The sequence below is a fragment of the Zonotrichia albicollis genome, chromosome 9 (genome assembly GCF_047830755.1).
Source record: "Zonotrichia albicollis isolate bZonAlb1 chromosome 9, bZonAlb1.hap1, whole genome shotgun sequence".
NCBI lineage: Eukaryota > Metazoa > Chordata > Aves > Passeriformes > Passerellidae > Zonotrichia > Zonotrichia albicollis.
The window spans coordinates 35,165,722-35,181,701 of record NC_133827.1 but is presented as its reverse complement, the minus strand read 5'-3'; the positions used below and the strand labels follow the sequence as shown (position 1 = coordinate 35,181,701).

General features: G+C 36.9%; 1 protein-coding gene across 1 annotated transcript in view; it reads right to left on the bottom strand.

Annotated features, from left to right (window-relative positions):
* The window catches only part of CCDC39 (coiled-coil domain 39 molecular ruler complex subunit), a 20,480-nt gene extending 4,500 nt beyond the window's left edge, over positions 1 to 15,980 (bottom strand). Inside the window, exons 1-16 of the mRNA XM_005484803.4 lie at positions 15,846 to 15,980; positions 15,329 to 15,448; positions 14,148 to 14,294; positions 12,964 to 13,122; positions 11,908 to 12,000; positions 11,693 to 11,821; positions 10,979 to 11,170; positions 9,288 to 9,391; positions 8,844 to 8,976; positions 5,751 to 5,945; positions 4,922 to 5,086; positions 4,208 to 4,345; positions 2,813 to 3,021; positions 1,460 to 1,583; positions 587 to 746; positions 180 to 286 (exon numbers count right to left, since the gene is read on the bottom strand). Coding sequence (XP_005484860.1) covers positions 180 to 286; positions 587 to 746; positions 1,460 to 1,583; positions 2,813 to 3,021; positions 4,208 to 4,345; positions 4,922 to 5,086; positions 5,751 to 5,945; positions 8,844 to 8,976; positions 9,288 to 9,391; positions 10,979 to 11,170; positions 11,693 to 11,821; positions 11,908 to 12,000; positions 12,964 to 13,122; positions 14,148 to 14,294; positions 15,329 to 15,448; positions 15,846 to 15,947 — 2,277 coding nt within the window. The 5' untranslated portion in view covers positions 15,948 to 15,980. The remainder of the gene's footprint in view (positions 1 to 179; positions 287 to 586; positions 747 to 1,459; positions 1,584 to 2,812; positions 3,022 to 4,207; positions 4,346 to 4,921; positions 5,087 to 5,750; positions 5,946 to 8,843; positions 8,977 to 9,287; positions 9,392 to 10,978; positions 11,171 to 11,692; positions 11,822 to 11,907; positions 12,001 to 12,963; positions 13,123 to 14,147; positions 14,295 to 15,328; positions 15,449 to 15,845) is intronic.

The window sequence follows — 15,980 nt, the reverse complement described above, 5'->3', positions numbered from 1 at the left end:
TCAAGAAAATTCAAATAATCACTTTTTGAAAGGGGATATAGAACCTTTTAAAAATCATATCTTAATAAAAGAGCAGAAAAAAAATTGTTCCACAATTTCTTATTCTTCCTCTAGGATGACTTGCATGGATTTAGCTACATGCTGCAGTCTTGTCTGACTGAACTTTTACTTGTATTTACCTGGATATTTTCTTGAAGTTCCTTGATCTTTCTTTTTTTGTATTTGTATTTCTCCTCAGCATCCTTTTTGTCCTTTTCTAGTTTCAATTTTTCCTCAATATCCTCACCTGTGATCCCAAACAATGAAGCAGCATTATTGCTGTGCATACAACTCAATTTTCACTTGAAAATAACTGCATCTCAGAATATTACTACATTGGTGTTGGCAGTATTTCAGTACCTCAAGGTTTGAGGGGTTTTTAAGTACTCTCACACTAATTCCAAATCACTGTGAAAAAGTAACTGACTTCATGAGGGAGAATGATTTTAGAGCTACTGGTTCCAGAGCCAGCAGAGGGCACAAAAGTTAAATAATACGTCTTATTTAGAATAAGTTCTCTTTTCTATCTAATTTCTATTTCACATACTTGTCTCAGGGACTGCCTTTAGAGAGTTTTTGTAGTGTCTGTTCCAGTTTTTAAGTACACACAAACTGTTTTCCATAGCCATGATTTCTTTTTCAGCTTTGCAGATCTTTGCATCCAAATCATCACCTTCTTGCTGAAGTGCTTCCTTTTCCTGTGCAGCCTGAAAGCAAACCCACTCTTTTAGGTGACTGCTGACATACCGAAAATATTAAGATAATTATACAGAAAATATTTATTATACAGCAATATTTAGGGGTTAAAACCACTTGAACTGAGATTTGGGTGCCTAGGGAACTGGAAGGAGGAGTTATTTAAAGTATTGAAGTTCTTTGAGGTGTTTCATTATGGATACCAGCCTCTCTGCCTGAGCTCACTTAGTCCTGCCAGCAGCATCTGTATTTTGTGGGGATCAAAATAAATAGATTCTTATTCAAGAACCAGGGTATTGCATTTTGGATAAAGACAGATTTTCTCTTTTTTCCAGTGAAAAGCTGAAGTATACATAGGTGGTTGGTAAGTGAAAGGGGAAAGTAGGCATTCTTCATGGTATAAACCCCATATAGTAAAATGAAAGGTAGAAAGAACTTAAGGTCCTGTGAGATTTCAATAAAGTTCTTTCCAGTTCAAAGTGGATTATAACTTGACCACTAATTTTTCTGTATTTGTAAATTAATGAGCACTGAAGTCTTCGAAGTGCTCAGAAGTAAAGCTCCACATAAATTCTTGTGAAATTACTCTATCATTTAAATAACCAGTGGTGTCAGATAAAACAATTAGACTCCAAGTAGGCAGTAGGCATGGAGGTTGTCTAAGAGCCTGGGGAAAGCTATAGCTTAAATAATTGAATTATAATGAATGATGTTGATAAAATACCTTAATTGCATAGTAGGCCTGACTTTTCATCTCCTCTCCTTCAGGTGGCATCATAGAAAGAGTAAAAATTTCGTATTTGCGTTTCAGTTTATCAATTTTCCATAGGCGATCTTGAAATTCAGCACTGATTTGTTTGGGGAGAAAGTAAATGGGTTGAGAAAACGTTTGTCTGGTAGTGTTTTGTGGGCAGTTCTTGCTGCAGCAGTTTAAATTCCTGGTGTCATTCCAGCAGCCCGTACCAGGAATTGTGCTGCTACACGTCTTGGTGGTTTTCTGTGCTCTCCCAGCCACAAACATCCCTTGTTCTGGTTACCTATGTGCCTTTTGAAGTTCTAAACTGAGTCAAATCTGTTTTCACATCCCAGATCACTGCATCCCAGGAGGCTGTGCCACAGCCCTTGCCCAAATTTACAGGTTTGGCAATGCACTCCCAGAGCTGCCCCAGCTGCCCCTGCTGAAGGTACCTTAACATTGCCATGGCAGGATGAGTGCAAGAGCAGCCAGGAACAAACCCAGACCTGACTCTGGGAGTTTCCAACAGCTGAGAGACACCAAAGGAAGAGGGCCACAGTCTGTGCTCTCAGTCCCACTAAATCACTCTCATTCCCATTGGGAGGGGTGTGGGCAGCAGGGCAGCTCAGCTGCTGAAGTGTTTATTTTTGGCTGAATCTAGGTACGGGGATTTCAGGGCTAAAACCATCCCAGATACTTTGGACTGATTATTACAGGAGGGAAATGTTATTTCTATGTCGTTACTTTATAAGAGGGTGTATATGTAATTAATAAGATTGAATTTGTTATACAGGATACACAATGGAAACTTTATTAGTTCAAAAGAAGAAAAAGCTCAACCAAATGAAATACGCCACAAAGGAAACCAGTCTTACTGTTTGAATCAAAGAAATTACAGTTTTATCAAGCAGCTGTGAGTAAACCCTCTTTAAAAGCAACTTTTCTGTCTCATGTATTTTGGCATACCTCCAGACATGGTTTCACATGTCCAGATTATTTTGAAAAAGGCAGAGTCACACACACAGTGTTTACTATAAAAAGTTGTCTATGACTTGGGCTTCCCTCTCAGTTCTGCTGAGGCTCCTCACTCACGCACAGCAAGGCCACTGATCTCCTGTTCACCAAGGAGTCAAAGCTGCAGCCTGGGGAGTCACACATGGGGTATCTTGCTGGCCTCAGCTGTCTTGAAATCTTTGAACAAGATTTATTTAATTTAAAGATGAATTTAATCTTCAATTTCCCTAATGGTGAAGCTGGGTAAAATGCTTCTCTTTTTAGTAAGTCCCCATAAAAAATGCAATTGGTCAAAGCTACAAGTTGAGATTTTGTAAGAACAGTTACCTCAGCTGGTGCCGTTCCTGATCCAGCAGCCTTATCTGGGAATCCAGCATTGCCTTTTGGATCCTGATTTCCTCAGTTCTTTCTGCTATGACTTTCTTTAACTCCAATTGTTGTTTTTCCAGTGTTAGAACTTTCTCTGCTTTATTACACAGAGTATTTCGAAGGCGCTTCAGTTCTAGTTTTAAGAGATTATCTTCCACCATCATCTCCTAATCAGTGCCAAATGGTATCAAAATAAGAAATCATTGTTTTAATTAAGATTATTTCTAATTTAGTAATATTTATTCATAATTTTACCTTTAATATATACACAACTGTAAAACTCAAAAAAGTTCTATGTTTAGGGGAAGAGCTTTCATTGATGAGGGAGTGCACCAGTGAAGTCAAAGGCAAAACTCTTTCCCCTGCTACTTTGCTTTTTGCTACTATGTCAGTGCTTCCTTTAGGAAGGATACTGCAGAAAAAAAAATAATCTGCAGTAAGTGGAGGAGTGGGAACTGTATTCTTCTGCTTGTCAAAATGTGAGGAAAGGATTTACACATTGTTTCTAATTCCTTAAACTGGAATATAAATTGATTCAAAACATCTGTTAGAAAAAAACCTGCCAAACTTATTAGTAGGCATCACAGCTTGAGAGTAAAAACTCAGTGTTATGTAAAGACATCCTTGAGCAGTAAATACATTTTCTATTTTAAAGCTAATTGTTTCTCAGGGGAAAAACCAGCAACGCTCCCTGGCCTGGTGGATATTGTAGTATAACTCATGTGGGATTAAACTCATATTTCATCAAACTTCCTGCTGTGGAGAGAGGAGAAGCAACACTTTGCCTAGTAAGATGATAGTGATGAAGATGACTCCAAGTCTGGTAAAGAAGTGTACATTAGAAAACTACAGAAGGTGTACTAATGTTTGTAAATGAGACAGAGTAAGGATCCATCCTGAATTAGGTGAAGTGTCTGGGAGAGGTGAAGGGTCTGTGGAGCTAAAGCTGAAGGAGAGGCCGCGTTCCAGAGACAGTGAGGAGACAGAGAAAGAAAAACAGAAAAACCACGAGGTCAATCTGCCCCCGACCTAGGAATTCCTCCGATAAAGAAGAATTAGTGCTAAGTGTCATGCAAGATGAATATGTATGAACTTATTGTGAAACTGTATGCATATGCATTTGGAAGGGGGATAAAAGGAGGTCTGAAATCTTCAGGGGTACGCATGCCCTTTTGGGGAGTCTTGCGTCCGGCGCGCGTCGTAATAAAGCATACCGGGCTTTACAACTTTTACAAGTTGTGAGGTTTCTTCTTTTCTCCGCAAAACATAAGGATGTAACACTGTGGAAGGCAGATGACACCCCAAACAAACAACAGTGTCCTGTATTAGTAAAGTTGCAAAGCAATACTGTACCTGCTTAATGTGTTTTGCTTTTTTTAACTCCTGAAGTGATCTCTCATTGAAAAGAGTAAGTTCTTCTATCTTCTCTATCAAACCACTTGTTTCTTCTCTTGTCTTATCAATTGTTCTCTTGGTGATTTGGATATCACTCTGTTTCAAAATAGGTTATATTGAGCTTATTTCAGTGAATGTAAATTGCAACAAAAGCTACCAGTTAATTTTAAATGAGATGAGATGAGATGAGATGTATTTAAGTCCTGGAATGAGAACCATCACTATGATGTGTCCAATATGCTGCTCTGCAAACTGCATGGCATGACCTCATGCAGAGTGCTGCACGGGGAATTTGGACAACTTTAAATGCAACTGTACTTAAGAATTTATGAAAACTATAAAAGTAATAGCTTTACAAAACAGCATTCTCCTATTTCTGCATGAGCCTAATGATAAACTCAGACATTTGCAAGGAGTCAGTCACACATTGATGAAAGCTCAGCTTGTCTTTCCAACATTCAATGCTTGTCTTCATGCTAAGCTGTCTCACTTGGGCAGTAATAATCTATTTTTTTGGAAGTTATTGGGAATTTATCAAATTTTCCACATGGGTTACACAAAGTTCTGATACCCTTTAATCTACTACCAACTTCTTAATTTCTAAGATCCAATCTACTTAATTTGCTGAGGGTTCTAAATGAAACACAGTCAAATATGTTTTAAGGAAGTTACCTGAAGTTTCCTGTACAGTGACTGTAGAGCATCATATGCCTTTTTCTTTTCTTCTAAAGTTTTCTTAAGTTCAGCAACTTTTCCTTCCAAAACTTCTTTTTCATCTGAATTAATCTCCCCTTCTAACCGTGACAGCCGTCTCTGTATTTGCTGAATATAAAAATCCTGTTAAAATAAATTTGAAGAGAATTAATAGTCTGAGATAAGCAATAAACTTGGAACTAAATGTTGGCTTTAAGACAGTCACCCAATTAAGCTATTGTTTTCTGGCTTTTAGACCTCATTAGCAAAATATCTCAGATGACTGATGAGCAGTGATGGTTTGGGGTAATCTTCTAGAAGAGTAACAAAGCACACTCAGCACAGGCTGCTGTAGGGAGGCTTACAGTGGAGTTGCCATCTTGTTGCTACCAGTGGATGCTGATATAAAAGCAAATTTTCAAAGTGGTGCATAGGAAATATGCACATAATCCAATTAGTAAATAACAGGATTTTGGCATGTACCTCTTGTATTGCTTTAAAAATATACCCTGAGGTGTCTGTGGTTCAGAGGGATCAAAGTAAAGAATGGATTTTAGGAATTAGTTGTAAAAGCAGCAGATCCAAAAATAGTGAAACACACAAGTGCAAAATGTAGGTGATTTATTTTGTCAAGTTTCAATAATTTCAATTTTATCTGTACATCTAGAAACAGAAATAAATGCAGCCTTCAAATAGTACTGCATAACATTTCCAAAATGGAAAACTGTTCAAGATTACAGAATTCAAGCAATGTGCTATCAGTGGACTCAAGAAACAATCATAGTATGAGAATACATTATTATTTTACCTGGTTGTATATTAATTCTTGTTGTTTTAACAGATCTGTGTCAAGTTTGCACAGTCGACTCTTGAGACTTTTAAGTGTTTTTTGACCTCCCTCAATTTCTGCCAGAATAATCTTCTCCTTTTCACTCTGAGCTTTTAACTCCCGAGTCTTCTTGAAAAGTAGATCCTTTAACTGTCTCATTTCATTTTCTTTTTCCTGGTGATAAATTGATCATTAAGCAGAAGAAATAAGTAATTCATCACATCAATTCATTTCTGAGAAATTGTTTTTATTAATCATAGAGAGAAAAATATTATTACAATATCCATTAATATGAACGTGGAATTTTGTAAGTCTTCAAATGGTTGGCAAAAAAATCTATTTGACTTAAAGAGGAAGTAATATTTTTTATTCATTTTTTTAAAATCTAATCCAACCCTACAATTACATGACTTTTTTTCCCAGTTATAGGAGTATTCTTCTTTTCAGCCTTTCAGAAATCTAAATTCCTGTCATTCTTTTCAAAAAAATCTCCTTACTGCCTCCAGCATCTGTGAATATTTCAGGAATATAATACAAAGCTTTTCAATGGTTTATTAAATTTTGTAACACTGTGTGTGCACAAATATGTACATGTGTGTTTATCTAAGATGGAATAATTTTGAAAAATAACACTTTCTAAAATCACTCAGAGGTAAGTTGGCATTAACACAGTGCAGAAAATGAAGTTTTAGCAGGATAAAAAACAATGCTGAACATTTCAGATAACCTGAAATGGACTGAAAACAATGAAAACTGAGATTATTTTCTTTTTATAACCCTAATAGGGAAAACAATTTTATTCTTTCCCTCCCTCCTTCCACCTCTCCCACACAAGTAGTCAAAGCCCTTCCAAAGCTCAGGGCATTGAGCATACCAGTTTCACATCCTACAACAAATGATGTTTCCCCTTCCTGTTCCAAAGGACTCATTTACATTCAGCTCAAGTCTGGTACAGAATTTGAAGTTGTACATTTAAATTAATATGCAAAACACCTGAGAAATCACTTTTCTACAAATTGAGTAACAATGTGTTTATTCTGGATTTAATATGTATGTAACCATCTCGCTGGCTTAAATAATGGTGAAAGATAATTTAATGCCTTCTCTAAGGGTTTGTAATCACATTGCCCATTCTACCCAACAGATTTTTTTTGTAGTTGAACTTGCTGTAAGTGCAATTCCAAATTCAAAACTCCAGATGTGAAAGGCAAGTGTAAGTTTAATATGAAATTATTATGGACTGTAGGACATGTCAGTAGGTTTTGCATCATGCTTGAACAAAGGAACTTTCTTCTGGAAGCAAAGTGATTTTTAAGCATGTGCCAAATGCTGAGCTGTATTTCTGAAGCTAATGACAATTATAAATTCATCCACTGACACTGGATCATAATTTGACCTTCACTTCATGGTCTTTATTACTTATCTGAATTAATTTTTTGAACAGAAATTGTTGCTCTCCCTTTAAGTGAAGTTGTTAAAAGAGATAAGACATTCAATAAGCCTCACTGTTCAACAGTGTTTTGCCACAAATTGAGCAGGGAGAAGTACCACAGAACTAGAGAGCAAAACAGTGACATTTCATCCATATTGTTCCTGTAAATATCTCTTCACAGCAAATTAACAGATGCAGCAAATAGCCATGTGTGTCTAATGGTGATGGAAGGGAGGCTTCTGACTAATACATTACAGACATTGTTCAAGAACAGTTCATCCTAGCTAAAATATTCCCCTGCAGCTGTGGAGCTGCCAAGCTCAGTGTCATCTTAGGTTATCTGCCACAGACATGGGTAAAGAAACCCTGCTAAGGCTTTTGCCACCCTGGAAACTGTCAAAAGGGGAAGAAAAGAAGGTTTCCATTTTAATGAAATGCTACATCATTACTTGTTTTCAAATTATCTGAAAAGCAAAAACAGCAAGGCCTGTAATTTAAGAAACTCTATAAAGGAAAGACATCCCATCTCTAGTTTCTGAAAGTGTATTTAAAATGTGTGATTAATGCCTGTGGAGTTAAAAAGTTTGAAAAATGACATTCACTCTACTGCAAGGCATCATTCCACATGCATGCTCTAGGAAACACAAAATGGAGAAGAAAAAAGAGAGCATAGAGTGGTATGAGAGAGCATGCAGAGGTACAGCTTTGTTGTCAGTCATGTGGGACACCTGCTGCCACATTAATTTAACCTGGTCACTCTGGAGCAATGAAAGCTTCAGAATATCCAGTGCTCAGTTTTCCAGCAAAATGTAAAAGAATATTTCTGTCACGTTCAGTCAGAAGCTAAGCAGTGAAAATACTTTAAGAGAATTAGTAGCAAAATGACAAAACAGCATAAGGATTTCCTGAAACGCAGGAAAGTTCAGAAGATTGCATTACAACACTGCATTTATTCAAATCTCTTTACAGCTAAGCAGATGATACAGAATTTTTTTCCCTATGCTTAATTTGCAACCTAAGAAGTGGGCTTTCAGTTTTATAAAAGTATTATTAGGCATGTTAAAAAAGTCACCTTATTACAGCTTGTATATGCCACTTCCCAGATCAAAATCTTTTTTCACAAAAATTAATCTGAAGTGAGCCAGTAATTATTTAACAGTCTACAAGTTGGATGTATCAAAGTATCATGTAGTAGAATTAAAAATAATGAAGAGCAGACCAGGCCAGCCAAATCTGATTAAAAGATTTCTAAATATTTTTTAAACTTTTTGCCAAAATTGCAGCTCTTTGCAGGTTTATAAATTTTGGTGGTGTTTTACTAAAGCCAAGAAGTTTTTGGTGGCAGTGATACTGAAACATCATCCTGACAAGATTCTCACTCTAAAAAACCTATTGATGGGTATCAGTATACTGAACTAATATAGTTGGAATTACTAGGATCATTTATTTTCTTTCAGAGTTTTCTCAGCACAGACATATCTACATGCACACTTCAATATTTGATGAAATAGCTACATGTCCTATCAATACTTTAATTTCATTTTAATAGAAAATTTTTAAATTAAAAAGATAATTTTAAAATATAAAGCTTGCAAATACAAACAACTCCTCATTTCTAGAAACCACAAAAAACATTTTACCTCAACACTTTTTTCTTCTTCTTTCAATATTTCTTCCAACTTCAAAGCTTTCTCTTCTGCTGTGAGTGTCTCCTCAATTGCAAGCTTCAGTTTATCAGAAAGACTTGCATTTTTTTCATTAAGAAGTTTTAAGCTAAACAAAATAACAGAGGTTAAACGTAGGTTCCCTAGACAATGTGCCAAAAGGAAGCAGCAAATCTGACTGAGCCTCAGTCTAAACTTCAATCTAGGACAAGCAAGGCTCTGATTGTTTTTCCCCCACCCTTTAAAAACAAGGATTACCAAGAGCATTTTGCCTAAATTACCCAGTGCCAAATCTATGCACGAATAACCAGAAAGTTGGAGGTTTCAGTCATCAACATTATTTAAGGTTCTTTTCTATCTCAAGGATTTGGTTGTATTATTAATCCTTACAAATGTTATCTTTAAAGGTTTGTTACTTACCTGGCTTGTTTTCCCTGAATTTCTTTCTTCAGATTGGTAATTTGTGTTCTCAAAGACTCTAGATCAGAAGCAGTTCTGTTCACAACAGATTTCAAATTCTGCAGCTAATAAATGACAAAATTGAGCAAGAAAGCTATTACTTACTTTGGTACATGTTAAGATACTTAAAATTATATTTTCCTATTTATTGGAAAGTATTCCATTGCTTTTAAACAGTGCTCTCCAAATGAAGAGTGCTGCCCAGCTAGTAAATTCAATAGACTAATTACACAGTATTTTCACACTGGTGAAAATAATAATAATTAAGAACATGAATTATGGAGGTGCTATGGACTGCAATTCTTGTCCAACAGCATCTGTGTAAGTGGAGTCAAGGTTTTATATTGCACAGTTGACTTGGCTGAGGTTCTTTGTGAACATGGATAACCTTATATATCTAATAAACATTTCTGTGTCAAAATTTGCTGGATACCTAAAATTATTTTGATTAAGATATCACTGTGACAAAAATACACAGATATTTAATTTGGTAAAAAAAACATGACAGCACACATTAAATAGGTTAGGAATACAATCAGTAGCTCTTTCATCTTCACAGTATCACTTAGCAGCATAAGTTTAATTGTTTTCACTTTCACAGATGAAGAAAACTGATCAGGAGCATGTATAGCAGGTTTCTTAGAGGTCACAAGTTGTTGGCTGAACTGTCTCCTTCCCTCCTTGTTTCTCACATGCATCCCACAGATATTCTAATAAGGGGAGACTGTTCTATTATCCCATCATGGAGTATTAATTGTGAAAAACTTCAAGCAAGAATCTCACAGCTTGAGATGAAAACCGACCAATTCTACAAACCCTCAAGCTTGCATGAATTACAGGGTAATCTAATAGCCTACACCTTGTTTGAGCTACCTACAGTTTAATTAGGAGATCAGTCTATAAACCACCTGCTACAGAAAAGCTATCCCAAAGTTAAGGCAACAGCAGATGCAGGGTTTCTCAAAAATCACCAAGCTTGCTGAGTACCCCAGTGTTACCATTTTCTTGTTAAGAAAAAACTTACTCAGGTAATACAAGTGCATCCCTTCTCAGCAGAGCCAGCAAACTTGAATTACTTCTTAGAAATACTTCTACAGGCATTTAAGTAATCAAGCAGTGCAGCTCATTCCCAAGTTTAAGTGCAAATTCAGTATGGACAGCAACAAGCATGGCTTGTTCACAGGGCAGCCCTGTCCTTTTTGATTAGAAAGCCACGTGAAAGCAGTGGGTGTTCTCCCCAGGAATTGCAACCTCACTACCAGGCCATCAACTCACACCCCTGACAGCACAGGACAGGAATTGTTTGGAATCTGGAAGAGATTTCTCTTATCTTTATCCAATACTGCAGTCTATGTCTGCTAAAGGAAAGAAGCCTCCTGAAGCATCTAAAAGTGTTGGACCATTTAAGAGAGAATTCATCCATTTTACACCACACAACAGAGAATACATTCCAATCTTTTCACCACTCTCAATGACAGGATTGAGGGCTCAGATCCCAATAAACAGGACTTGGCTGAGAAAAGCAACATTTTGCTGAATTATTAAGAGCCTAGTATAAAACCAGAGAAAAGGAGATGCTATTCCTGTATTTCCTCCATCTGGTGCTCAGTTCTAGTTCCAGTCTGTTTTCCTGAACTGTTTGGTCCCCTTACCTCATCCTGCAGCTGAGTCCTTCGAGCATCCTGAGCCTGGAACTCCTTTCGGAGGTTGTTTGCTTCCCGCTCAGCAGTGAGGATTTTCTTTTCATATTCCATGTTATTAACAGTTTCATTTACCAAAAAGGCAGTCTTCTCTCTCAGCAAAATTTCCTTGTTTCGGATCTCCTGTTTTATCTCTGCAATTAGCTGTCAGCATAAAAACTTTTTAGATTTGCTTGCATGAGTTGTGTTAGATTAATAAAGGGTACAACCAGAAGATCAATTCCTGTTATGATTACTATTTTCCTGAGACAGCCCAGTTATCATTCTTAAAATTACTTTATTCCATGGATACATCACCAAACATTGCAGTGGTTTTGGACAGGAAACTTCCAAAATATTTCAATAATTTAAAAACAAAAAGACACTGTAAACTCTTATGAAAATAAAACAATTCTTTATTGATTGAATTGGGGAAAAAAGAAGTTAAGCAGAACTTCAGGTAGACTTGAAACAGATGAAATTAAACAGGAAAATTACCAGCATTAATGATGCTTACTACCTGACAGATTTATAGCTACTCAGTGAAAATTGTGCAATTTGAAAAGTTAAGTAAAACATTAGCTACCCAGAAAATTAAACTGTAGTTTTGATGTTAAATAAAAAACAACAAAAACCACCCCACATCAAACCCAAACCCCAGAAATGGATCAGTTACAGCAGTTTTACCAAAGCACATTGATCTATCTCCTGATCTCTTTTCTGCATCTGATGAATTGCATTCTCCCACTGCCTGATGACTTCTTGCCTTTCTTGATGAACCCTGCGAAAATCCTCAGCTGCTCTGTCAAGCTCCATCTGTTTAAAAGAAAGCACCTCCATGATTTCTGAAGTTTAAAATGCCACATATAGACAAGGGATCTTTGAGAACCTTAAGCACAAACCTGGGCTGTGATGGTTTCTGTAAGCTCATTGTCCAGAGCTCTGCGCTTCTGGTTTGCTTCCATGGTCAACTTTTCTATCTGAAGGTTTAATGCCTAAAATGAAAGAACATGAAAATATTTGAGAATAGATCACATTTTATAAATTCTTAAAGCCCTGCTATAATCAGGGCTTAAATTATTGAGGCATCAATTTTATTGTGTTTTAGATAACAAAAAATTGACAGCATAGCCTCCCAAACGTTCAGTCAATACAAGTGGCCATAAGAACCAAACTTCTGCAAGACCAAAGTAACCCTCAACTGTGTTTAAATGTGTGTGTGGTGTCCTTGGCATACAGCAGTGAGAGTGATTGTGTAAACCAAAGTTTTTGGGTTAAGTATTTAATGACTAAAAATCAAATTTCTCCTTACTCTATTTAATGAAAATTTTAAAATAATAATATTAATAAATAAAGAAAAAAGAATATTTAAAAAGAGTAATAACCAGGGTTACTTACCTCTTTACTAATAATATACTTGGGAACTCACCCTTATAAACTCTGAACTTTTGATTGGAATTCCTCTTTATACAGACATATATGTTTATGTCTTCCATTATCCCAGATAGCTTTACTGAAGCATCTGTAATTTGTTCTCAGCAACATTAATAAATGCAACAGCAATAGTAATAAATTCAGTTCTAAAGGGAAATCCTACACTATTCACTCATACTTGGGTGAATTTTTGAACTAACTTCTTTTAATTCAGTGGCCCTGTTTTCTAGACTTCATTATCTATTTGTGCATCCTCTCAAAAAAATTTAAACTTAAATCTTATGCAGATGAATAAGCAAATTAATGTCTTCAGCTGTGTCTCTCATTATTGTAAAACTTGCTCTCTCAACTTCAAAATGAGTCTCATATGGAATTGCACTGTTGTGCCAAATGGAAACCAGGTTCAAAGCAGTGTTGTACAAAATCTTGTCTTCATTTTATCTGACTTGATAACATAACAAGGTCTTCAAGTGATAAAATGATTCTTCCTTTTGTTTCTGAAAATTGCTGTCATTTCTACTTACTCCTAGTTTCCCTTCATCTTGCAGTGCATACTTCTGGATTGCACTGGCATCATTATCTGTGCGGGTTAATTCCTTCAGCCAGCTCTCCAGAAGTTCCTCATCCCAGTCCATCTGTTGTTTTAAGTTTTCCAGCTTCTTAGTGTGCTTTATTATAGTATTCTAATAAAAGAAGAGAACATGAAAGGTTCAATATCAAATATCTAATATCCATTGAATAATAATTGAAGCAAGCAGTTCAAGCTACTGCTAACAAGTCTGCCCACATCTTGTCCACAGAACTGATAGTTTTCTTTTTTATTAATTATACTTAAGGAATGCTATTGGACATGCTGGTCTTAAAGAAGAAACAAGCCAATAGGTTGCCACAAATTTAAAATGCAAATAATTTTAAACAGAAAAGTCAACCTCTGGCAAGATAGACCCATCTGCAGGGTATTTGTTCCATATAATAAACTGATCTGAGACATCCAAAGGGAAAGTTTCTCCCTCACTCACTGAGGCCCAGTTGTTAGACCTTATGTAGGACCCTTATCCTACATATCAATTTTCAAATGTGACTTCTTCACATGACTGTGAAGAGACACCCTGACACAAAAATGAGAGAATCTAGATCCAGATGAACAGTGTGAATATCTTCATCCTGCTACCCATTCCGAGAGACTGGAGTTACAAACAGACTTAAGAAGAAAAAGAGCAAATCTAAAAAAATAATTAAATAATGAATAGAAAGAAAAAGAGACAGTTTCAAACCCAAAAGACCACCTGTAACTGAATAGCATTAGATTACTTTGTAACTTAAACCAAATCTTTCATCTTGAAATTATGACCCAAGTTTATTTTATGCAGAGAAGATTTGCCACCAACCATTTGATTTTTAAACCATTAAGAAAACACCTGTGAGAATTAGAAACACAGTGAGATGGATGCATGGCTGTGTATCTGGCATTAAGAACAGAATTCTTTCAATATCTAATTAATATTTGCTAAGTCTTGACCAGTCTATGCAATAACATCCTCAGTGTCATTTTACTTGCCTGCACAGGGAAAAGCCCATCCAGATCATCTACTACAGTTTATAAGCTTTGTTATAATTAACTATTAATGACATACTACCATGTGCAAGTGAGGACAAGCCATAACATTTTGCAATGTAGGTGCTCCCTTCCAAACATTTCAAACCTTACTTCTTGAGTGTTTCTCTTTTCTCTCAAGGAAGCTATCTCATCTTTCAGTCGTTTAATGTCGCTTTTGAGACGTCCATATTCTCTCTCAGCAAGGGCTTTAAAGTGATGCTCAGTTTCAATTTCACTCTCTTTGGCTTTGTAAAGAGACTGCAGAATAATAAAGTTCAGTATTTTACAATAAACAAAAGGCACACATCAGCAATCTTTTCTTTTATATATAATTGAATCTCAAGTCAGAGATGGTTTCACCATGTAAATGAAGGAATTTTCAGAGAAAATTTATTGATTTGATTTTAGTATCTTAAATACACATATTGTTACATATACATATGTACACATTGTATCAAGTATTCGCAGATTGTAGCCCTTTTGTAGCCCTAAAACCTCAATTCCAAGATTTTTCACCCAAGATTTAGAATCTTAACATTTCAGCACCAAAATCTTCATGCTCTTGATCACCAGTGACATTACTGGTGATCAGATCCAGGAGGCACAGCATAAAAATTATTCTATCATTCTGTGCTGAGAGAGATCTCCCCTGCTATAACAGCACCTGGATATTGCTTAACCTTTCTTTCCCTTAATTCAAATTAATGCTTGAACCTGGCCAAAAAAACCCAAGAAGTTGTTCAGCTGCAGAGAAGTTCCTTAAGACTTTTTCACCAGGATATTTTATCTGAAAGGTGTAAATCTTTGCCTCAAGACCCTTTAGAAGTCTAAACCAGCCCTTTTGGTCAGTTAATTCAGAATGTAGGTAAAGACTTAGATCTTGACCATCTCAATTCATTTTTCAGGTCTGTGAATTAAGTTTTCACCAGCATTTCACAACTAATTCTTCACCATTATAAAGATTATAATTTTTTTTCCCTTACACTGGTGTTTCCTTGACCAATTTTTTTTCTATTAATATCTACAAAAGTCCCCATTCAGGAAGAATTCTAAAATGCACCCCTCCTGCCTTTTTCCTAGGTACAGTACTTTGAATTTGGATGGTCTTAATGACCATCAAATAATAACACTGAAGTACGTAGCTTAACTTTTGTTTCCTGTGGAAATTCTGGAATAAAGGCCTAACAAATCTCTAACAAAGCTGGCAAAATAGATAGAGCCACCAGGCACAGAGAGATACTCAGGTTACAGGTCTGTCTAAACTGACCTGCTAGAGGGGGAGGGTGTTTTACCTGAGAGAAGTTTATCTCTTGTCTGACGTTTTTCAAATGAGACGTCATTGCCTCTATGCGCTCCTCACAGTTGGTCAGCTCATTCTGCAGGTCCTCTTTTTCCTTTTGCAACTTGTGCAGCTGTTTAAGAGTCAGAATCGACAAGTTACTGTTTGTGGTCAAGTGCTTATTACCTGCAATTACCTAAAAACAGTCACTGCAAGTATTAATGAGAAAATAACTTAAGAAGTAGCTGCTGCATCCCTCCAAAGCAGTGAAATGAGAGATTTCAGGAGAAAACTCGGAGTTTGCCGAGGGAAGGGACAACTCGCACCGCTGCTCCTGCGGGGCTAGGGGGATGCGGGGATCGCCGGGCAGCTCCGCGGAACCCCTGAGGTTTCCATCCATCCATCCATCCATCCATCCATCCATCCATCCATCCATCCATCCATCCATCCATCCATCCATCCATCCCTCTCTCCCTCCCTCCCTCCCTCCCCAGCCCGGGGGAAGGCCGGGCTCCTCTCCCCGCGCTCACTTCTTCCTCCAGCGCCTTGTTCTCGGCGTTGGCCACAGGCAGAGCATAGCCGGGATCCCACTGCAGATCGGCCAGCACCGAGGCGGCCGTGGGGTTCTCCATGGTCGCGGAGGGGCCCGCAAGGGCCGGGGCTGC